Source organism: Staurois parvus, unplaced genomic scaffold (genome assembly GCF_062004578.1).
Source record: "Staurois parvus isolate SC_StPar_1 unplaced genomic scaffold, SC_StPar_1.0 ptg000144l, whole genome shotgun sequence".
Taxonomy (NCBI): Eukaryota; Metazoa; Chordata; class Amphibia; order Anura; family Ranidae; genus Staurois; species Staurois parvus.
The window spans coordinates 306,267-330,883 of NW_028317940.1; the positions used below are offsets into that span (position 1 = coordinate 306,267).

At 47.1% G+C, this 24,617-nt stretch overlaps 2 protein-coding genes across 5 annotated transcripts in view; both read right to left on the reverse strand.

The window, feature by feature from the left end:
• Nucleotides 1-24,617, reverse strand: part of LOC149464993 (uncharacterized) — a 374,728-nt gene that overhangs the window by 37,165 nt on the left and 312,946 nt on the right. Inside the window, exons 1-6 of one of the 4 annotated variants that reach the window (XM_089673657.1) lie at nt 16,337-16,428; nt 16,144-16,253; nt 15,893-16,029; nt 15,683-15,806; nt 15,469-15,566; nt 15,261-15,389 (exon numbers count right to left, since the gene is read on the reverse strand). In XM_089673657.1, coding sequence (XP_089529783.1) covers nt 15,261-15,389; nt 15,469-15,566; nt 15,683-15,806; nt 15,893-15,916 — 375 coding nt within the window. In that variant the 5' untranslated portion in view covers nt 15,917-16,029; nt 16,144-16,253; nt 16,337-16,428. Of the gene's footprint in view, nt 1-15,260; nt 15,390-15,468; nt 15,567-15,682; nt 15,807-15,892; nt 16,030-16,143; nt 16,429-17,724; nt 18,910-19,094; nt 19,237-19,359; nt 19,669-19,748; nt 19,948-20,529; nt 22,542-24,617 lie in introns of those variants that run through there. The other 3 variants (XM_089673656.1, XM_089673660.1, XM_089673661.1) reach the window with 3 other exon arrangements.
• Nucleotides 3,917-13,922, reverse strand: LOC149464995 (zinc finger protein 568-like). The gene is made up of 5 exons (XM_089673724.1): nt 9,509-13,922; nt 8,955-9,089; nt 8,674-8,868; nt 6,716-6,850; nt 3,917-6,629 (listed from the first exon to the last, which is right to left on the reverse strand). Exons 1-5 carry the CDS (start codon nt 9,590-9,592, stop codon nt 6,471-6,473), a joined length of 708 nt encoding a protein of 235 aa, XP_089529850.1. The 5' UTR covers nt 9,593-13,922; the 3' UTR covers nt 3,917-6,470.

Sequence of the window (24,617 nt, forward strand, 5' to 3'; positions counted from 1 at the left end):
CCTCAGGATACCAGGAATCCGATGGTCCATCTACACTGGGTGGTGCTGGGTGGACATTGGAGGGAGCCGGGTTTTCTCCTGGACTATACTGTGTGATGTCCTCATCTTCTACTTTCCAGTCTGGAGACAAAGTGAGACAATCCTCGGAGGTTTTCCTCATCTCCCGGCCATGGACTAAAATACAAAGAAAAAGAGGATTACTAGACAGGAGCCCCACCAGAGGTCAGAGAGTGAGGATGGGGGGGGACCAAGAGGAAGACTGGACTCATCCTGAAGTACACCATCATTGGGGTATTGGCTCCTCCCCCATCCTGAAGACCATCATTATTGGGGTATTGGCTCCTCCCCCGTCTTGACCCTGAATACCACCATCATTGGGGTATTGGCTCCTCCCCCAACCCTGAAGACCACCATTATTGGGGTATTGGCTCCTCCCCTATCCTGACCCTAAAGACCACCATCATTGGGGTATTGGCTCCTCCCCCATCCTGAAGACCACTATCATTTGGGTATTGGCTCCTTCCCCATAATGAAGACCACCATCATTGGGGTATTGGCTCCTCCCCCATCCTGAAGACCACCATCGTTGGGGTGTTGGCTCCTCCCCCATCCTGAAGACCACCATCATTGGGTTATTGGCTCCTCCCTCATTATCACTTTCTGGTTGGAGGCTGTGATCACATTATTATCACCATGTAACAGTCTGTGCTCCAATCACATCATCCGATATAAAATGTCCAGCTGGTAGGAAATGGGGGGGAGAGAGGAGAAGACATATTATGTGTATATATAGGAGTGGGGGGAGGGGGGAGAGCAGAAGTCAGGAGTATGTAGTGTACAACATGGAGTATATAGTGCAGGGGTCAGGAGTATGTAATGTACAACATGGAGTATATAGTGCAGGGGTCCGGAGTATGTAATGTACAACACAAAGTATATAGTGCAGGGGTCAGGGGTATGTACTGTACAACACAGAGTATATAATGCAGGTGTCAGGAGTATGTAATGTACAACACGGAGTATATAGTGCAGGGATCAGGAGTATGTACAACATGGAGTATATAGCGCAGGGGTCAGGAGTATGTAATGTACACCACACAGTATATAGTGCAGGGGTCAGGAGTATGTAATGTACAACATATTGTACAAGATACAACAGGACTGATCCTGAAGACCACCTTCATCTTGAATAACAACCAGAGAGAACTCCAGCAGGGTAGTGTCCTAGAAGACTCTTTACATAATATATTATTGGGTGCCACGCCCCAATTGTAAACTACTAGAAAATAAAGACATAATATGGACATTGTAGGCCCCACGACAACCACGTTAACCTCCTGAGGATTTACCCCCCTTCCTGACCACTCCACTCTTTGCTGATCGGCACTGCACTGTTTCAACTGGTAATTGCGCAGTCGTGCAACGCTGCACCCAAACAAAATTTACGTCCTTTTTTTACACAAATAGAGCTTTCTTTTGGTGGTATTTGATCACCTCTGCAGGTTTTATTTTTTGCACTATAATCAAAAAAAAGACTGAAAATTCTGAAAAGAAACAATATTTTTCACTTTTGTGAAATATTATTTGGTTTGTGGGAAAGTTATAGCATCTACAAGCTATGGTGCATATATTGGAATTTCTGACTGTCTATTACATTTTTTTAGGTGCTAAAATGCCATGGCAGTACAAACATCACCTCCCCAAATTAATGTTTTTTTAAAGTAGACACCCAAGGATTTTGCAGAGAGGCATGTTGAGTCCATGGAACATTTTATTTTTTACCACAAATTTTTTGTGTATAAAAATGTTTTTCTCTCTTACACAAAGTTGTCACTTTAATGATATATTGCTCATGCATGCCATGGGTATATGTGGAATAACACCCCAAAACACTTTTTGGCAGCCTAGCTACATACAGGGGCCCAAAATCCAATGACCACCTCCAGGCTTTCAAAGAGCATATTTCCTCATATCACTTCCCCACTACCTATCACAGTTTCAGAGCCTCTAAAATGCCTGGATAGTACAACCCCCCCCCCCCCCCCAAAAAAAAATGACCCCTTTTTGGAAAGTAGACACCCCAAGGAATTTGATAAGAGGCATGGGGAGTGTTTTACATATATCATTTTTGTCACAGGGTTTTGAAAAAGAAAAAAAGAAAAGAAAAAAATACATTTTTTGTTTTCTTTCTTCATTTTCAAAAAACGTGGCAACAAATGAGATCTGCAAAACACTCCCCATGCCTCTTAGCAAATTCCTTGGGGTGTCTACTTTCCAAAAAGGGGCCATTTGGAGGGGGAGGGGCTTCTACTATCCTGGCATTTCAGGGCCAACATTAGAAGCTTCTACCACACATCACCCACTCTTGAAGACCAAGTCCCTTCATGCTGCTAGTAAAAAGAATTCAGCAGCTAATTGGCCACTAGGATCGCTTTTACATGAAAGCCGACTGCCAGCTGAAAGAAACGATCCCAGGATGACGTCTGTAGCTGCAGCCATCACTCCGGTATAACCACTCAAAGTCCAGCGACGTTCCAGTACATTGCTGGTCCATGTTGGACATATATGTAACAGCAGAGAACACGGACATACCATGACTCGGGTCTGTGGACCAATATGACCGCAATTCCTTCTTTTCTGTAATGCCCATGTTGAGGGTTCGGCCCAAAAGAGTTTTACATTCAGAAGCCGTGATAGGTCTCCATGTGAATTGTCTGGTAGGAGCTGAATTTGGGTGGGCGGCCATGTATTGTTGTATATAAATTGCCTTGGCCCACAATCCATTGGTACAAATCTACTGTGAAAACAAGGGGAGGGGCTAAACGATAGTGCTGGCAGAGAACGGGGCCCACCCTGCTAACTCTGCGTTTTTGGGGACACTATATAAAGGAGGCACTGTACTAAGGGGACACTATACTAAGGGGGCACTATACAAAGGGGGCACTATACAAAGGGGGCACTATACAAAGGGGACACTATACAAAGGAGGCACTATGCTAAGGGGACACTATACAAAAGGAGGTACTATACTAAGAGGACACTATACGAAGGGGGCACTATACTAAGGGGGCACTATACTAAGGGGGCACTATACTAAGGGGGCACTATACTAAGGGGGCACTATACTAAGGAGGCAGTATACTAAGGAGGCACTATACTAAGGGGACACTATACTAAGGGGACACTATACTAAGGGGACACTATACTAAGGGGACACTATACTAAGGGGACACTATACTAAGGGGACACTATACAAAGGAGGCACTATACAAAGGAGGCACTATACAAAGGAGGCACTATACTAAGGGGACACTTTACAAAGGAAGCACTATACTAAGGGGACACTATGTTAAGGGGACACTATACTAAGGGGGCACTATTCTAAGGGGGCACTATTCTAAGGGGGCACTATTCTAAGGGGGCACTATTCTAAGGGGGCACTATACAAAGGAGGCACTATACGAAGGTAAATCCACATCCCCCAGAGGAAGCTACGAGTCCCTGTAGCGTAACGCGTAGGGGAGGGGCGGTGACGTTATCACGCATCCACAGAGGAACGGCGAGTATATTTACTGCAAGCAAACACATCAGCCAGGCTGTCTGAAGCACGATCTTGATACATTGTATGCAAAGCGTTATTTACATTTACACAATGTGAGTGGGAGATCAAAGAGCAATAAATCACTTATATCCCGGATAAGACACTATGTTTCTTTTCCCTTCTCTGCATGTTCCGTATATGGAGGAATAAACAAAGCAGCCAGTGAAGAAAGCATAATTGAGAAAGCTGAGCTGAGGAGAGAGGAGAGGAGACGAGGGAGAGGTTCAAGCTGCCAACACAGACTTATCACATTAACTAAATTGAATAACAACACCATCTCAAATTTAAAGAAAATAATTGACATTCCCTTTTTTTTTTTTTTTTTTTAATGTTTTATTAATTTTTTATTATTTTATTCACATAGAATTGACATTCCAATTTTTCATTAATTTTTTATTAATATTTGTTATAATCACATATAATTTTTTAATTCATATTTATAAATTAATTTATGTTAATTGTATATTTAAGCACCATAGAAGTAAGTAATGATTGGATTATAGGTGGTATATTAAGAAATTCACACAACCAAAAAAGGTTAATCACAAAAGGTTGATAATATTGGAGCGCGGTACAGTATAAGAATTCACACTATACAAAGGGGACACAATGCTAAGGGGACACAATGCTAAGGGGACACAATGCTAAGGGGACACAATGCTAAGGGGACACAATGCTAAGGAGGCACTATACTAAGGGGACACTATACTAAGGGGACACTATACTAAGGGGACACTATACTAAGGGGACACTATACTAAGGGGACACTATACAAAGGAGGCACTATACTAAGGGGACACTATACAAAGGAGGCACTATACTAAGGGGGCACTATACAAAGGAGGCACTATACTAAGGGGACACAATGCTAAGGGGACACTATACAAAGGAGGCACTATGTTTAGGGAACACTATACAAAGGAGACACTACTATACACGCTAGCTGACCCTGGCTGGGGGGGGGGGGCAATTACTGACTCTGACGCTGTCTGATGTCACTAGTGGCAGGAATACAGCGATCAGTGAAACATTCTATATACTGACACCGTGTACAATGTAGCGGTGCTTTTACTCTGTGCGTTGTTCTCTATTCTCTCCCTGGACTGGCGGGTGGGGGACCCTTAATATACAGTATGTTTTTTTAATATATGGGGTTTTTTTTTACTTTTTTTATTTTAAAATACTTTTATCAGGGTACTACAATGTTACCATAGTAAAAATGTACTACTGTGGGGGGGGGGGTTATCAGGGATTTTTTTTACACTTTCGTAGAAGAAATAAAGATCATTCCTCCTGCAATGTGAAGCTCGCTGTCAGGACCGAACTCATACATGAACTGTCATCAATGTATTAAGTTTTGACAGCTCAAGATAATGATCTGTGATTGGCTGGAGCCAGTAACATGGTACAGGGTCCTATGATTGGCCACCATGTATCATGTGACAGCTGCATGCCAATCACAGCTCACTAGGAGGAGAAGCAGAGCTGTTATGAATGACATTGATTCATAACAGCTTTACTCACGTTGTGATCATGTGTCATTTCGTTGGACACAGCAGTTGTGGGGAGGGGGGGAGCCCAGCGCCCCCTTGTGTTAGTACAGCCAGAGCAGCGAATGGGTACATCGCTCTGCCTATAGTTGCCGCAGTGCATTGTGGGCAGGAAGTGGTTACAGAATAAATCATACAATTTTATAAGATCCCATATAAAACCAACTGACCACCTGCCAGCCAATCACAGCAAATATACTTTGACCCGGAGGTAGGTGCGGGCTCGGCAACATCCACGGTGTCACCGGCCTGCTTCCGGTTTGGCAGCAGATTTCAGCCAATGATCTCAGCCGAAATCTGCTGATCGGCCGTGTCCAATCACACACAGAACTCGGTGTACATAGGAACAGGGATCTGGCAGGTTTATCTCTCTGAAAAGCAGAGAGAAAAAACAGCCGGATTAGTAAGTAAAAGCCGCACATATTACACTCGATAGGCGGCACACACTTAACACCTTGATGGTCCCTAGATCTTTACCCCTCTCAACCGGTGTCATTAGTAAGGTGTCAGTGCCCCTCCCAGCCGGTATCATTAGTAAGGTGTCAGTGCCCCTCCCAGCCTGTGTCATTGGTATGGTGTCAGTGCCCTTCCCAGCTGGTATCATTAGTACGGTGTTAGGTCCCCTCCCAGCCAGTGTCATTAGTACGGTGTCAGTGTACAGTATTATCACTGATCACTGTATTGGTGTCACTACTGACATCGGTGGCAGTGCTCCTCCCAGCCAGTGTCATTGGTACGGTGTCAGTGTACAGTATTATCACTGATCATTGTATTGGTGTCACTAGCGACTTCATTGTCAGTTAGTGCCCCTCCCAGCCAGTGTCTGTTAGCGCCAGATTGCCCGCAGCACTAAGTCCCACTATAAGTCGCTGATCAGCACCATTTTATAACAAAAAGTAGAAAAATATCTTGTGTAATATTTGTTATTATTGTTCATGTGGGGACTGCCCCTATTTATGAAGTGTAGAAAAACCTGTATTTCTGTTCAATAAAGAAGTTCCAGATTGCACCTGAGCTGTTGTCGCCTAGTCATTGAGTGCAATGCCCAGCTACAGGGCTGCTGTTAGAGACCCCGGGTCAACTTGACAGCCCCCCCTCCCCCCGCAGTTTGCCAAGATTCAGTTAAGAATGAACACAGTGCGTGATCGGTACCGGCTGTCACTGGCGGCCCTCCAGCTGTTTACAAACTACAAGTCCCATGAGGCATTGCAAGGCTGGCAGTTACAAGCATGACTCCCAAAGGCAGAGGCATGATGGGACTTGTAGTTTCGCAACAGCTGGAGGGCCGCCAGTTTGACACCCCCGTGCAATAGGGGTCTTCAGAGAGAAGGGCCACAATAAAGTCTCGTCTTACCCGGTGATGTGAGGGGCGGCTGATTGTCCATCATGACGTCCTTGTAGAGGTCCTTGTGTCCTTCTAAATACTCCCACTCCTCCATGGAGAAATAGACAGTGACACCCTGACACCTTATAGGAACCTGACACACACAATGATACAGTCACCATCCAGACACATCCCTTGTCTGTTACTGGAGAATGTCCCAGAATTCCCGAAACCACTCACCTCTCCTGTCAGCAGCTCCATCATCTTCTTGGTGACTTCTAGAATCTTCTCCATGTTGCATCTCTCAGGGTTTAGGGAGTCACATGGAGGCACTGTGATGGTCATATGATCACCTGACTTCAGAAGAGGAAATTTCTGTATTGGGGAACCAATACGAATATCATGTTAGACTCCCAGAATCCTCCTCAACGCTCCGGTCAGGTCTATGTTTTATTAATAGAGATGAGAGTGATGTCATGTGACCTCCCAGAATCCTCCCCACCTCTCCGTTCAGGTCTTAGATGTTCCCCATGGATCTGGCGGTCAGTGGGCGTGGCATGCCGGCAGTCATGGATCCCATTGATTGGACTAAAGCTGACTTTGCTCTCTTCTATAACCAATGCCGCCATCTTGTGCTATAACCGAATATCATAGAGTACGGACACTTCATGTATTCATAGTACTTGTGTGCAGCTCCGTTCCAGCGCCTCCTGCTGGCCCTGGGCTCCCCGCTCCATCCTATCACTGGGAATGACAGAAGAACGGCTTCTGTGTTTACAAGTGACAGCAAACCTCATTGGACGGCTCTGACGAGGACCCTCCCTGCCCCGCCACTCAGGGCTGAGACAAGGGAGGGGCAGCTGGCAGGTGCTGTGTGTTCATAGGCTGGAGGGGGTGTCACTTCCATGATCCCCAACATTGGCTTGGTGGGAGAGAGGTGGAGCCAAATAAGTGTGCTGCTGCTGAGAGGTGAATATGTGGAAGATGATTGAGCCTTGAAAGGGGAGAGGGGGTGTATGTACAGAGTTGAGGGCTGGGAGTAGAGGGTGCAGAGGTCAGTGGTGAGGAGAGGTTGAACCCTGCACTCTGTAAGCAGCGCACTCCTGAACCCTGCACTCTGTACGCAGTGCGCCCCTGAACCCTGCACTCTGTACATAGCACACCCCTGAACCCTGCACAAAACACACTCCTAAACCCTGCACTGTGTACATCACACACTCCTGAACCCTGCACTCTGTACACAGCGCACCCCTGAACCCTGCAGTCTGAAAATAGCACAACCCTGAACTCTGCACAAAGCACACCCCTGAACCCTGCACTGTGTACATCACACACTCCTGAACCCTGCACGCTGAACATAGCACAACCCTGAACCCTGTACTCTGCACACCCCTGAACCCTGCACTGTGTACATCACACACTCCTGAACCCTGCACTCTGTACACAGCACACCCCTGAATCCTGCACTCTGTACATAGCACACCACTGAACCATGCACTTTGTACGCAGCACACCCCTAAACCCTGCACTCTGTACGCAGCACACTCCTGAACCCTGTGCACTGTATGTATCACACTCCTGAACCCTGCACTCTTCACAAAGCACACCCATGAACCCTGCACTGAGTACATCACACACTCCTGAACCCTGCACTCTGTACTCAGCACACTCCTGAACCCTGCACTCTGTACATAGAACACCACTGAACCCTGCACTCTGTACGCAGCACACCCCTAAACCCCGAACTCTGTATGCAGCACACTCTTGAACCCTGCACTTTGTACACAGCACACCCCTGAACCCTGCGCACTGTATTTATCACACCCTTGAACCCTGCACTCTGTACGCAGCACACCCCTGAACCCTGCACACTTTATGTAGCACACTCCCAAACCCGGCTCTTTGTCCTAAACCTTACATATCATGCACACCTAAACTCTGCACCTTGTGTGTAATATACATCTCAACCCTGCACTCTGTGCATCACATAACACTGGTTTTATTTAACAACGCCCATTTAAGACCCTCCCACTGTTAAAGCCCAGGGTGGGGTGAATTGCTACACCTACTCTCTGACAGGAAAAGCCTTGCTTGTGTGTATGACATCATAGATTACCAGAACATCAAAAGACTTGAAGTGACTCTGAATCCCTCCCAGTGTACAGCCCAGTCAGATTTAACCCCTTCATTACACTCACCTCTCCAGTCAGCAGGTGGATGATCTCCAGGGCGATGTTCAATATCATCTCATTCCGGGGAAATTCCTTCCTCACAAAACTCAAAGTCTGCTGATTGTCCATCATGACGTCCTTGTAGAGGTCCTTGTGTCCTTCTAAATACTCCCACTCCTCCATGGAGAAATAGACAGTGACACTCTGACACCTTATAGGAACCTGACACACACAATGATACAGTCACCATCCAGACACATCCCTTGTCTGTTACTGGAGAATGTCCCAGAATTCCCGGCACCGCTCACCTCTCCTGTCAGCAGCTCCATCATCTTCTTGGTGACTTCTAGAATCTTCTCCATGTTGCATCTCTCAGGGTTTAGGGAGTCACATGGAGGCACTGTGATGGTCATATGATCACCTGACTTCAGAAGAGGAAATTTCTGTATTGGGGAACCAATACAAATATCATGTTAGACTCCCAGAATCCTCCTCACCTCTCCGGTCAGGTCTGTGTTTTATTAATAGAGATGAGAGTGATGTCATGTGACCTCCCAGAATCCTCCTCACCTCTCCGGTCAGGTCTGTGTTTTATTAAGAGAGATAAGAGTGACGTCAAGTGACCTCCCAGAATCCTCCTCACCTCTCCGGTCAGGTCTGTGTTTTATTAATAGAGATGAGAGTGACGTCATGTGACCTCCCAGAACCCTCCTCACCTCTCCGCTCAGGTCTGTGTTTTATTAATAGAGATGAGAGTGACGTCATGTGACCTCCCAGAACCCTCCTCACCTCTTCGGTCAGGTCTGTGTTTTATTAACAGAGATGAGAGTGACGTCATGTGACCTCCCAGAATCCTTCTCACCTCTCCGGTCAGCAGGCAGATGATCTCCAGGGTGAGGTTTAGTATCCTCTCAGTCATGTGACTCCGGTCCTCCTCCATCCTCATTCATGTCATTTTATCTATTCCGGCTTTCTTATAGAGAGATAAGTTTGACAAACTGAAGAATGATTTGGAGTTTCTTGTAAATATAAATCAGACCTTCTTACCTCCTCCGCTGCCACTTCCAGCAATGTCTCCTCTCTACCTCCTACCTTATGGAATTTCTTGGCTCTACCTGACATCACTTCCTGTCTTCCATAGAGACTTCCTGTCTGGGTAGAAGTGAGATCCCCACCTTGTGGAGCTCGGAGGAACTGCAGCCCCGAGAACCGTCTGGTAGTGTGACCCCAGCCTTGTGCTGGGTGTGTATGGACTGTATGTCATAGAGGGGTCACCTCCACTCCCACCAAGGGGGACAGAAATATACAGTATCCCCCAGAAGTGAGTCCCCCCTCCCCCGGACTGTATAGAATGTATATATATATATCCGGAATCTCCCAGAAGTGAGTCCACCCCTAAGTGACAAGATCCAAATTGGGCCCAATGAGCCATTTTCCCTCCCCGGTGTCATGTGACTCGTTGGTATTACAAGGTCTCAGGTGTGAATGGGGAGCAGGTGGGTTACATTTGGTGTTGTCGCTCTCACTCTCTCATACTGGTCACTGGAAGTTCAACATGGCACCTCATGGCAAAGAACTGTCTGAGGATCTGAAATAAAGAATTGTTGCTCTACATAAAGATGGCCTAGGGCTAGGCTATAAGAAGATTGCCAAGACCCTTAAACTGAGCTACAGCACGGTGGCCAAGACCATACAGCGGTGTAACAGGACAGGTTCCACTCAGAACAGGCCTTGCCACGGTCCACCAAAGAAGTTGAGTGCACGTGCTCAGCGTCATATCCAGAGGTTGTCTTTGGGAAATAGACGTATGAGTGCTGCCAGCATTGCTGCAGAGGGTGAAGGGGTGGGGGGGTCATCTCTCAGTGCTCAGACCATACGCCGCACCCTGCATCACATTGGTCTGCATGGCTGTCATCCCAGAAGGAAGCCTTTTCTAAAGATGAAGCACAAGAAAGCCCGCAAACAGTTTGCTGAAGACAAGCAGACTAAGGACATGGATTACTTGAACCATGTCCTGTGGACTAATGACACCAACATCAACTGATTTGGTTCGGATGGTGTCACGCATGTGTGGCATCAACCAGGTGAGGAGTACAAAGACAAGTGTGTCTTGCCTACATCCAAGCATGGTGGTGGGAGTGTCATGGTCTGGGGCTGCATAAGTGCTGCCGGCACTGGGGAGCTACAGTTCATTGAGGGAACCATGAATGCTAACATGTACTGTGACATACTGAAGCAGGGCAGTATTCCAACATGATAACCACCCCAAACACACCTCCAAGACCACCACTGCCTTACTAAAGAAGCTGAGGGTAAAGGTGATGGACTTGCCAAACATGTCTCCAGACCTAAACCCTATTAAGCATCTGTGGTGCATCCTCAAATGGAAGGTGGAGGACCGCAAGGTCTCTAACATCCACCAGCTCCGTGATGATGTCATAGAGGAGTAGAAGATGGAAGGTTGAGGAGCTCAAGGTCTCTAACATCCACCAGCTCTGTGATGACGTCATGGAGGAGTGGAAGAGGACTCCAGTGGCAACCTATGCAGCTTTGGTGACCTCCATGCCCAAGAAGGTGAAGGCAGTGCTGGAAAATAATGGTGGCCACACAAAATATTGACACTTTGGGCCCAATTTGGACCTTGTCACTTAGAGGTGGACTCATTTTTGTTGCCAGTGGTTTAGACATTAATGGAGGTGTGTTGAGTTATTTCTCAGCCAGGGTTCCTCCAAAGGGTTCTAGGGGTTCCTGGAGCAATGAGCAATTTTTGTCTCCCAGTAACAGCTGGTATGAAAGATCTGTAAGGAAGGTAGTATCTCCACTTCATAACAAGGTAAGAATGTCCTCCTACTGACCACTGGTATAAGGGGGTTCTTCTCCCATCGGTCACCAATGTACGGGACCACTACACTGACCACTGATATAAGGGGGTCCTTCTCCCATCGGTCACCAATGTATGGGACCACTACACTGACCACTGATATAAGAGGATCCTTCTCCCATTGGTCCAGGTCTCACCCAATAGCTTTGCCCCCCCACCAGGCACATTAGCTCATTCACACGTTTCTTCAATGACCTCTAGGGGGTTTGGGGAGGTTGTGTTGTCATTTTTGGAGAACTTGGACAGAGTGAAGGGATGAGGTGGGACCCTCCAAATACAAGGAGGAGGTCCAGGTGAGGACAGGGACTCCTTACCATAAACTACCACCAAGTTTGTGCTGCATTACAACAGTACACTTCAGCTGGAAGGTAGTAGTAGTATTAGCAGTAGTAGCAGGAGATTAAGTGGACAAAGCTCTTCAGAACACCAGCCGGGGTCTCTTTTATCTAGACCCGCAGCTGACTCTCTAGCACCAGAGGGGGGTTATGTAGCAAACAGTCTCTCAGGACTTTTAGGGGTGTCTGTAATCACAAGGCCCAGAAGTATCTAGCAGCCTTCCTCCATACCAGACCAGACCTTCAGTAGACGACCCCTCAGTCAGCTCTTGGCAGAACCCAGGTCTCAGCATTCGGGCCCTCCTGAGGCCTCTGGCAGTAGATTCGGCAGCATGCCTGTCAGGGATCCCGGTCTTCGCCGCGGCGCGTGAATCTGCGCATGCGCGGATCGCCCAGGTACATTAGCGGGCGGGCAGTAGGACCTGGCCGTCCGCGGCGGCAATTGCGGACGCGCATGCGCACTCGGGCGCGCGCCTGGCACCAATAATGGTGCAGTGCGCGCTATTTAAACCGGCCAGACATTGTCCTCATTGCCGCAAGGTCTTGTTCCTGTGCTCCTGTAAAGTATGTTTCCTTGTTGCCAAACTCTGCCTGTCCTGACTTATGCTGACCCTCTCCTGCTCTGACCCCCGACTCGTCCCTGACCATTCCTCTGCCTGTAGTTACTGCTATTTGGACCCTCTGTTACTGAACCCGGCGTGTGACCTGACTACTCTTTGCCTACTGCTTGGTACCGCACCTGTCCCCACTGTTACCGACCCGGCTAGTCTGACCACGCTCACTCCTAGCGGTCATCCATCCATCCCGCTCGGAGCTGGCCCCGTCAGCCCCTTCACAGCAGGCTCATCCCGGGCACATACCCTCAGCGGGACCCCTCTACCATAGCTGGGTGCGCCCAGGGGCGCGACCTGGTTCCAGTCTTGCACCAAGTCCATCCCCACCATCAGGGGCTCTGGTGAAAAGGCAGACTGGGACTTAGACTCCGCGTCCTGGGGAATCCCATGCTGTGGACCACTAGAGATCCCGTTGGGCGGGGCCTGACAATGCCCCCTCCAGGCTGGAACGATCCTCTACAACACGGGTGTCAAACTGGCGCCCCTCCAACTGTTGCCAATCTACACGTCACATGAGGCATTGCAAGACTGACAGATACTGTAGTAGCAACTTTGGGAATACCAGGAAAACTCCGGACATGGACATGAGGAAAACAAGCTGTTTATTAACCCACTAACGGTGCAAAAATCAGCCGATTTTCAACACATCTGTGGCCGGCGTTGTTCACTAACTGATAAGATAAAAACATAGAAGCAGACCATATAGATAAACACAATAAACAGATCCATGGAAAAAAAGAAGAAAATAAAAAATATTTAAAGTATAAATGAAAATAACCAATAGGATAAAAATGAAAAAGGGATCTTATGTAGATATAAATATCTCAAAAGGGTAAAAATGTGAAGAACATATCAATAGTAGAACATAAAATAAAAATATTATAAAATGGTAGGAACTCATAAACGAGGGGCATCAGCACATAGTGGTTAATACTCTCTATAAAATATATAAACAATTAGATGGCAATAATATCATAAAAAACCATCTAAAAGAACACTGGGGGGGAAATCAACTAAAACCACCTAAAAAGGAGGTAAATGAAAGGTGAAAGTAAATCTAAAACGCATGTGAAGAGGACAAGATATTAAAAGATATAAAATATAAAATAAAATAATGTATCCAATGGGGTATATATAAAAAGGGGTGATAAATGAACTGGGGTACGCCTTAGCTATTATCAATAAAACGATGAATGTCGAGATCGACATTTAAACCTAGTGGAGATAAAGAGCAGAGATCAAATATCCATTTGGTTTCTAATTTAGATACCGCTCTGCGTTTAAACACCCCAGGGTGTGCTTCTTCCCCACAACAGCTGGGATGTCCAGCAACATTCATCTAGAAGACATTTACCGCACTCAAGACACTAATATACCTCCAGGGTTGTGTGGGACCCCTGATGTACAGCTAGGAAGACAGGACTTCAGGGAGGAACATTTCCCTCACTCAGGCTTCTCCCCCATGAGATCTCTGATGTTTGGAAAGATTGGACCTCGCTGAATAACATTTCCCGCACTCAAAACAGGAATACGGCTTCTTCTTTGTGTGAGATCTCTGATGTATGTAAAGATTGGACCTTGCTGAAAAACATTTCCCGCAGTCAAGACAGGAATACGGCTTCTCCCCTGTGTGAGATCTCTGATGTATGTAAAGACTGAACTTCCGTGAAAAACATTTCCCGCACTCAGGACAGGAATGAGGCTTCTCCCTCGTGTGAGATTTCTGATGTGCGAAAAGATTCAACTTTACTGAAAAACATTTCCCGCACTCAGGACAGGAATGAGGCTTCTCTCCTGTGTGGGTTCTATGATGACTGACAAGCTGCGATTTTGTTACAAACCATTTCCCGCACTCAAAGCAGGGATGTGGCTTCTCACCTGTGTGAGATCTTAAATGCGTAATGAGACTGGAATTAAAATTAAAACATTTCCCGCACTCAGGGCAGGAATGTGCCTTCTTCCCCGTGTGAGATCTCCGATGATCATTAAGACTGGATTTAACACTGAAACATTTCCCGCACTCAGTACAGGAATACGGCTTCTCCCCCGTGTGAGACCTTTTATGCGTATTAAGACTGGATTTAGATTGGAAACATTTCCCGCACTCAGTACAGGAGAAGCTCTTCTCTGTTGGAAGGCTGTCATGGTCCTGCACAGTCTGAGGTTCCTCAGGATACGAGGAATCCGATGGTCCATCTACACTGGGTGGTGCCGGATGGACATTGGAGGGAGCCGGGTTTTCTCCTGGACTATACTGTGTGATGTCCTCATCTTCTACTTTCCAGTCTGGAGACAAAGTGAGACAATCCTCGGAGGTTTTCCTCATCTCCCGGCCATGGACTAAAATACAAAGACAAAGAGGATTACTAGACAGGAGCTGATTGGTTCCCCCAAACCAGGACTCCGCCCACATCAGGAAGCTTGGTCTCTGAGGAGCGCACAAGGAAACTAGGAAATGGGTCAGTGACCAATCAGTGAGCAATATGGGTGGAGGAATGGATTTCGTGTTCATGACCCACCTGTGCTGATCTCTGTAGGAGTGCCCTCCTCTATAAATGTCCCCGTTATTCCATCCTCCTCCATAGACTGCAGATCATCCCTAACATACGCCTCTTCTTCTTCTGATTTCACCTCAAATTCTATATCGATTGGATCTCCACTCTACATCAAGAGAAGGAGAGAAAATATCATCTGTAAGATAGAAGATTTATTATTGTGACATCACATAGAGAATCCACACATCGTCTCCATGAGTCCATGTTCTAGATTTTCCATCCCACCAACCTTGTAATAGTGAGTGATGTGGAGATCTTCCTCTTTTCCTTCTGAAAACTCCTCCATCACTCCATACTCATCATCCTCCTCTTTATACTCTTCTTTAGGAACAATAATATCATCCCCGAGGATTCCACTCTGAATATATCATAAAAAATGCATTGTAACAAACATGCTGTATATAAATCAGAACCACCAATAATTTTCAATCATCTACCGGGTGATGGTGAGGGATGGTGTGACCTTCCTGTGTGGAATCCCGGGAATACAGAGGATGGGGACATCTCTCTGGTGGGTTCCCATGACTGGATCCATCTGTAGGAAACACACACACTGACTGAATCCATTGTTTCTATGTGTTTATCAGATGATGGGGGATCTAGGTGGACCCTCCGTACTGCTCTCTCCTTTACAATAAAGTCTCCTCTTACCCGGTGATGTGAGGGGCGGCTGATTGTCCATCATGACGTCCTTGTAGAGGTCCTTGTGTCCTTCTAAATACTCCCACTCCTCCATGGAGAAATAGACAGTGACACCCTGACACCTTATAGGAACCTGACACACACAATGATACAGTCACCATCCAGACACATCCCTTGTCTGTTACTGGAGAATGTCCCAGAATTCCCGCCACCGCTCACCTCTCCTGTCAGCAGCTCCATCATCTTCTTGTGACTTCTAGAGTCTTCTCCATGTTGTATCTCTCAGGGTTTAGGGAGTCACTGTGATGGTCATATGATCACCTGACTTCAGAAGAGGAAATCTCTGTATTGGGGAACTAATAGGAACATCATGTTAGACTCCCAGAATCCTCCTCACCTCTCCGGTCAGGTCTGTGTTTTATTAATAGAGATCAGAGTGATGTCATGTGACCTCCCAGAATCCTCCTCACCTCTCCGGTCAGCAGGTAGATGATCTCCAGGGTGAGGTTTAGTATCCTCTCAGTCACGTGACTCCGGTCCTCCTCCATCCTCAGTCGTGTTGTCATTTTATCTATTCCGGCTTACATATAGAGAGATAATTTTGACAAACTGAAGTAAGAATTATTTGGAGTTTCCTGTAAATATAAAATCAGATCTTATTACCTCCTCCGCTGCCACTTCAAGCAATATCTCCTCTCTACCTCGTACTATATGGAATTTCTTGGCTCTACCTGACATCACTTCCTGTCTACCATAGAGACTTCCTGTCTGGGTAGAAGTGAGATCACCACCTTGTGGAGCTCAGAGGAACTGCAGCCCCGAGAACCGTCTGGTAGTGTGTCCCCGGCCTTGTGCTGGGTGTGTATAGACTGTAGATCCTTATAGAGGGGTCACCTCCACTCCCACCAAGGGGGACAGAAATATATGAGTGCCTAGTCCAGCCTTTCTCAGTCAGGGGTCCTCCAAAGAGTTCTAGGGGTTCCTTCAGCAACAATTTCTGTCTTTCAGGGACTTTTTCATGAGGATCTAAGGGACCACTACACTGATATAAGGGGGTCTCCCATTAGTTCACCAATGTAAGGGACCACTACACTGACCACTGATATAAGGGGGTCCTTCTCCCATCGGTCACCAATGTCAGGGACCACTACACTGACCACTGATATGAGGGGGTCCTTCTCCCATCGGTCACCAATGTAAGGGACCACTACACTGACCACTGATATGAGGGGGTCCTTCTCCCATCGGTCACCAATGTAAGGGACCACTACACTGACCACTGATATAAGGGGGTCCTTCTCCCATCGGTCACCAATGTAAGGGACCACTACACTGACCACTGATATTATGGGTCCTTCTCCCATCGGTCACCAATGTAAGGGACCACTACACTGGCCACTGATATAAGGGGTCCTTCTCCCATCAGTCACCAATGTAAGGGACCACTACACTGATATAAGGGGGTCCTCCTCCCATTGGTCACCAATGTAAGGGACCAGTACACTGATCACTGATATAAGGGGGTCCTTCTCCCATCAGTCACCAATGTAAGGGACCACTACACCGACCACTGCTATAAGGGGGTCCTTCTCCCATCGGCCACCAATGTAAGGGACCACTACACTGACCACTGATATAAGGGGTCCTTCTCCCAACGGTCACCAATGTAAGGGACCACTACACCGACCACTGCTATAAGGGGGTCCTTCTCCCATCGGCCACCAATGTAAGGGACCACTACACTGACCACTGATATAAGGGGGTCCTTCTCCCATCGGTCACCAATGTAAGGGACCACTACACCGACCACTGCTATAAGGGGGTCCTTCTCCCATCGGCCACCAATGTAAGGGACCACTACACTGACCACTGATATAAGGGGGTCCTTCTCCCATCGGTCACCAATGTAACTCTTCGGATGTAGTCAGCTACTGCCTAGGGCCCCAACTCCAGGTGACTCCAAAATGTTGACCTGTGAAGGCTTTTAAAGTGTTACCTATGAGCAATTTTTTGGACACGGAAGTTTGTCATCATTCACCCGAAACACACAATTTATTTCTTCAAACATTTTATTGTCATTTTATTTTTTACAAGATCGCAGTAAAAAAAAAAACAGGAAATCGTAAAAGGTAAAAAACTGATTGGTCAGGAAAATCCCTTGTCTGGAATGTGGAGGCGGAGTCGTTATTAATGGGATCCCTGATGTACAGGAAGACAGGACTTCAGTGAGGAACATTTCCCTCACTCAGGACAGGAAAGTGTCTTCTCCCCTGTGTGCAGTCTCTGATGTCTGCAAAGACTGGACTGGAATGAAAAACATTTCCCGCACTCCAGACAGGAATATGGTTTCTCCCCCGTGTGCGATCTTTGATGATAATGCAGAGTGTACTTATCTGAAAAACATTTTCTGCACTCAGGGCAGGAAAGTGGCTTCTCCCCCGTGTGAGATCTCTGATGTTTGTAAAGATGTGGCTTCTGTGAAAAACATTTCCCGCACTCAGAACAAGAAAACGGCTTCTCCCCCGTGTGAGATCTCTGATGTTTGTACAGATTGGCTTTCTGTGAAAAACATTTCCTGCACTCAGGACAGGAATGCGGCTTCTCTCCCGTGTGCAGCCTCTGATGTGTGTTAAGATGGGACTTAACTGAAAAACATTTCCCGCACTTAGAACAGGAATACGGTTTTTCTCCCGTGTGAAACCTCTGATGTGTAACTAGATGTGCTTTTCTAGCGAAACATTTCCCGCACTCAGAGCAGAAAAATGGTTTCTCACCCGTGTGCGATCTCTGATGATAATAATAAACAGACCTATCTGAAAAACATTTCCCGCACTCAGAACAGGAAAACGGTTTTTCCCCCGTGTGGGACCTTTGATGAGTAACAAGTTCTGATTTCTGCACAAAACATTTCCCGCACTCAGGACAGGAGTACGGCTTCTCACCCGTGTGCAATTTGTGATGTTTGTTAAGATGGGATTTAGATTGGAAACATTTCCCGCACTCAGTACAGGAGAGGCTCTTCCCTGTTGGAAGCCCGGCCCGGTCCCGCACAGTCTGAGGTTCCTCAGGGTAAGAGGCATACGATGGTCCATCTACACTGGGTGGTGCCGGATGGACATTGGAGGGAGACGGGTTTTCTCCTGCACTATACTGTGTGATGTCCTCATCTTCTACTTTCCAGTCTGGAGACAAAGTGAGACAATCCTCGGAGGTTTTCCTCATCTCCCAGCCATGGACTAAAAGACAAAGAGGATTACTAGACAGGAGCTGATTGCTTCCCCCAAACCAGGACTTTGTCCACATCAGGCAGCTTGGTCTCTGAGGAGCGCACAATTCCACCCCCAAAGGAACTAGGAAATGGGTCAGTGACCAATCAGTGAGCAGTATGGGTGGAGGAATGGATTTAGTGTTCCTGACCCACCTGTGCTGATCTCTGTAGGAGTGTCCTCCTCTATAAATGTCCCCGTTATTCCATCCTCCTCCATAGACTGCTGATCATCCCTCACATACGCCTCTTCTTCTTCTGATTTCACCTCAAATTCTATATCGATTGGATCTCCACTCTACATCAAGAGAAGGAGAGAAAATATCATCTGTAAGATAGAAGATTTATTATTGTGACATCACATAGAAAATCCGCACATTGTCTCCATGAGTCCATGTTCTAGATTCTCCGTCCCACCAACCTTGTAATAGTGAGGGGTGGTGTGACCTTCCTGTGTGGAATCCCAGGAATACAAAGAACGGGGACATCTCTCTGGTAGGTTCCCATGACTGGATCCATCTACCTGATGATGGTGAGGGATGGTGTGACCTTCCTGTGTGGAATCCTGGGAATACAGAGGACGGGGACATCTCTCTGGTGGGTTCCTGTTATTAGGTGGCTCCATCATATCCTTGTGTCCTTCTGAAAGCTCCTCCATCACTCCATACTCCTCATCCTCCTCTTTATACTCTTCTTTAACATCAATATTATCATCCCTGAGGGTTCTACTCTGCAATATATTAAAAAACATTAATTGTAACAAACATGCTGTGTATAAAGTATGACTACCAGTGATCATTAATCATCTACCTGATGATGGTGAGGGATGGTGTGACCTTCCTGTGTGGAATCCCGGGAATATAGAGGACGGGGACACCTCTCTAGTGGGTTCCTGGTATTAGGTGGCTCCATCAGATCCTTGTGTCCTTCACAACACTCCTCCATCACTCCATACTCCTCTTTATACTCTTCTTTACCAACAAATCTTATTATCCCCGAGGTTTCCACTCTGAATATTTAATAAAACATTCATTGTCATAGGATTCTCTGACTCAGGATAGAGGAACATTGGGAGGAGGAGCTGAGGTCAGTGTGATGTCATAGGATTCTCTGACTCTGGATAGAGGACCATTGGGAGGTGGGGCTGTGAGGTCAGTGTGATGTCATAGCATTCTCTGACTCTGGATAGAGGACCATTGGGAGGAGGAGCTGTGAGGTCAGTGTGATATCATAGGATTCTCTGACTCCGGATGGAGGGACATTGGGAGGAGGAGTGGTGAGGTCAGTGTGATGTCACAGTGGAGGAAAAGGACGGACGTGACGGTGGAGGAAGAAGACTGACGCGGCAGTGGAGGAAGAGGACGGGCACGGCGGTGGAGGAAGAGGATGGACGCGGCGGTGGAAGAAGAGGATGGGCATGGCGGACAGACGCGACGATGAAGGAAGAGGACGGACGCGGCGGTGGAGGAAGAGGACAGATGCGGCGAAGAGGACGGGCACGGCGGTGGAGGAAGACAGACATGACGGTGGAGGAAGAGGACGGACATGACGGGGGGTTACTGTATGTAAATATAAAATCAGATCTTAGTACCTCCTCTGCTGCCACTTCCAGCAATGTCTCCTCTCTACTTCCTCCACGACTCACCTCTCACCTGGAACTTCCTATGTATACCTGACATCACTTCCTGCTTGTCCCTGACATCACTTCCTGTCTTCCATAGAGACTTCCTGTCTGGGTAGACGTGAGATCCCCACCTTGTGGAGCTCAGAGGAACTGCAGCCTCGAGAACCATCTGGTAGTGTGACCCTGACCTTGTGCTTGGTGTGGATGGACTGTATGTCCTCATAGAGGGGTCACCTCCACTCCCACCAAGAGGGACAGAAATATATGACTGCCTAGTCCAGCCTTTCTCAGCCAGGGCTCCTCCAAAGGGTTCCAGGGTTTGGAGTAATGAACAATTTCTGTCCCTCAGCAGCAGCTGGTATCTCGGGCTGAGCTGGCGACTCGATCTTAACCTCATTTTGAACCGAACTTTGGCTGTTCAGATGAACTCCAGAACTTTAACCCATTTGGACCTCTTTTCAATGGGAGTCGAAGCATGGTATATAGAAGCGGTATTTCTACCAGTCTGTATATATGGCGGGGATGATGGGGTATGAAATACGGCTTCATGTGGGGGGTGGTACCTGATGGCCTCATTATTAAAGGGGGCTTCCAGATTCCAATAATCACTGGGCTCTCAGAGCCCCACATACAGCTTACAGTGCTGTGGGGAAGAGGTCCTCGTCCTCCTCAACGTGGGGTCAAGGTGCTTTGCCAGGGGCAGTTTGTGTAGCATTTATGAGGTGTTGAGGACATGTCTCCCTTGTGTCGATTACGCTCCTCCCTTGTGTCGATGACGCGTCTCCCTCGTGTTGATGACGTGTCTTGTGTCGATGACGAGTCTCCCTTGTGTCGATGATGTGTCTTGTGTCGATGACGTGTCTCTCTTGTGTCGATGACGTGTCTTGTGTCGATGACGTGTCTCTCTTGTGTCGATGACGTGTCTTGTGTCGATGACGTGTCTCCCTTGTGTCGATGACATGTCTTGAGTCAATGACGTGTCTCCCTTGTGTCGATGACGTGTCTTGTGTCGATGGCGTGTCTCCCTTGTCTCGATGACGTGTCTTGTGTTGATGATGTGTCTCGTGTCGATGACATGTCTTCCTTGTGTCGATGACGTGCCTCCCTTGTAACGATGACGTGTCTTTTTTGTGTCAATGACGTGTCTACCTTGTGTAAATGACATGTCTACCTTGTGTCGATGATGTGTCCTGTGTCGATTATCTTGTTACGCAGGTCTTTTGACAGTTCTTTTCTGCTCCCCATGGCTCAGTTTCTAGCCTGCTCAGTGCATCCACATGAGAGCTAACAAACTCATTGACTATACACAGACACTAATTGCATATTTAAAGCTTTGGATATCTTTTTATATCCTTTTCCATCTTTATAAAGTTCCCTGACCTTGTTACAAAGGACTTTTGACAGTTCTTTTCTGCTCCCCATGGCTCAGTATCTAGCCTGCTCAGTGCATCCACGTGAGAGCTAACAAACTCATTGATTATTTATACACAGACACTGACTGAATATTTAAAGCTTTGGCTATCCTTTTATATCCTTATAATGTTCCCTCACCTTGTTACGCAGGTCTTTTGACGGTTCTTTTATGCTTCCCATGGCTCAGTATGAGCGCATGCTAATTGTTTTTAAAAAAGCAGATTATTAAATGTTTGTGAATGTTGACACCACAAAATGCACTCAGCCAATGACAGGTCAGGACGCCATTTTTATTCTTCTCCTGCTAACAATGGCCAACCCGGTCCCACACTTCATCCACGTCTTTGGTGACCTCTGACCTCCTTATGAACTGTTTTTTCCATGATGAAGATCAGCCATGGAGTATATCTGAGGTGTATATCGGGGGGGCTTCTTCCCCACATAAGAGCTGGGATGTCCAGCAACATTCATCTAGAAGACATTTCCCGCACTCAAAGCACTAATACGCCTCCAGGGTTGTGTGGGACCCCAGGAAGACAGGACTTTAGGGAGGAACATTTCCCTCACTCAGGACCGGAAAGTGGATTATCCCCCGTGTGAGATCTCTGATGTCTGGAAAGATGGGACTTCTCTGAAAAACATTTCCCGCACTCAGGACAGGAATACGGCTTCTTCCCTGTGTGCGATTTCTGATGTCTGGAAAGATGTGATTTCCTTGAAAAACATTTCCCGCACTCAGGACAGGAATACGGCTTCTCACCCGTGTGTAATCTCTGATGTCTCTTTTGAGTGGACTTGTCTGAAAAACATTTCCCGCACTCAGCACAGGAATACGGTTTTTCCCCCGTGTGAGACCTCTGGTGTGTGAGAAGTTGTGCTTTGATTACAAAACATTTCCCGCACTCAGAACAGGAATACAGCTTCTCGCCCGTGTGAGATCTCTGATGTCTGACAAGCTCTGATTTTTGTGGAAAGCACATCCCGCACTCAGGACAGGAATATGGCTTCTCATCCATGTGCGAACTCTGATGATAGGAAAGACTGGACTTATTTGAAAAACATTTTCCGCACTCAGTACAGGAATACGGCTTCTCCCCCGTGTGCAATCTCTGATGGCTGTAAAGACTGGATTTACTAGAAAAACATTTCCTGCACTCAGGACAGGAAAGTGACATTTCCCCCGTGTGCAGTCTCTGGTGTCTGAAAAGACTGGATTTACATGAAAAACATTTTCCACACTCAGGACAAGAATACGGCTTCTCGGCCATGTGCAATCCCTGATGTCTGGAAAGATGTGACTTCATTGAAAAACATTTCCCGCACTCAGAACAAGAAAACGGCTTCTCACCCGTGTGAGACCTCAGATGTCTGTGAAGAAGTGCCTTATTTGAAAAATATTTCCCGCACTCAGGACAGGAATATGACTTCTTCCCTGTGTGGGATTTCTGATGTGCGGAAAGATTGGACTTCTCTGGAAAGCATTTCCCGCACTCAGGACAGGAATATGACTTCTTCCGCGTGTGAGACCTCTGATGTGCGGAAAGACTGGACTCAGGAAAGGAATGTGGCTTCTCAACCTTGTGAGATTTTTTATGCAGTATAAGTTTGGATTTAGAACGGAAACATTTCCCACACTCAGTACAGGAGAAGCTCTTCACTGTTGGAAGATCAGCCCGGTCCCGCACAGTCTGAGGTTCCTCAGGATACGAGGAATCCGATGGTCCATCTACACTGGGTGGTGCCGGATGGACATTGGAGGGAGCCGGGTTTTCTCCTGGACTATACTGTGTGATGTCCTCATCTTCTACTTTCCAGTCTGGAGACAAAGTGAGACAATCCTCAGAGGTTTTCCTCATCTCCCGGCCATGGACTAAAATACAAAGACAAAGAGGATTACTAGACAGGAGCCCCATCAGAGGTCAGAGTGAGGATGGGGGGGGGGGCCAAGAGGAAGACTGGACTCATTCTGAAGACCACTAGCATTGGGGTATTGGCTCCTCCCCCATCCTGAAGACCACCATCATTTGGGTATTGGCTCCTCCCCCATCCTGAAGACCACCATCATTTGGGTATTGGCTCCTCCCCCATCCTGAAGACCACCATCATTGGGGTATTGGCTCCTCCCCCATCCTGAAGACCACCATCATTGGGGTATTGGCTCCTCCCCCATCCTGACCCTGAAGACCACCATCATTGGGGTATTAGCTCCTCCCCCATCCTGAAGACTACCATCATTTGGGTATTGGCTTCTCCCCCATCCTGACCCTGAAGACCACCATCATTGGGGTATTGGCTCCTCCCCCATCCTGACCCTGAAGACCACCATCATTGGGGTATTGGCTCCTCCCCCATCCTGAAGACCACCATCATTGAGGTATTGGCTCCTCCCTCATTATCACTTTCTGGTTGGAGGATGTGATCAAATTATTATCGCCATGTAACAGTCTGTGCTCCAATCACATCATCCGATCTAAAATGTCCAGCTGGTAGGAAATGGGGGGGAACAGAGGAGAAGAAATATTATGTATGTATGTATATATATATATATATATATATATATATATATATATATAGGAGTGGGGGGAGGGGGAGAGCAGAAGCCAGGAGTATGTAATGTATATAGTGCAGGGGTCAGGAGTATA

Coding starts and splice junctions, on each gene's coding strand:
- LOC149464995 (XM_089673724.1), bottom strand. CDS start 9,592: ATGAGGATGGAGGAGGACCGGAGTCACATGACTGAGAGGATACTAAAC. Junction 9,090..9,508: donor TCTGCCTGCTGACCGGAGAG/GTGAGAAGGATT, acceptor TCCCCAATACAG/AAATTTCCTCTTCTGAAGTC. Junction 8,869..8,954: donor TGGAGCTGCTGACAGGAGAG/GTGAGCGGTGCC, acceptor TGTGTGTGTCAG/GTTCCTATAAGGTGTCAGAG.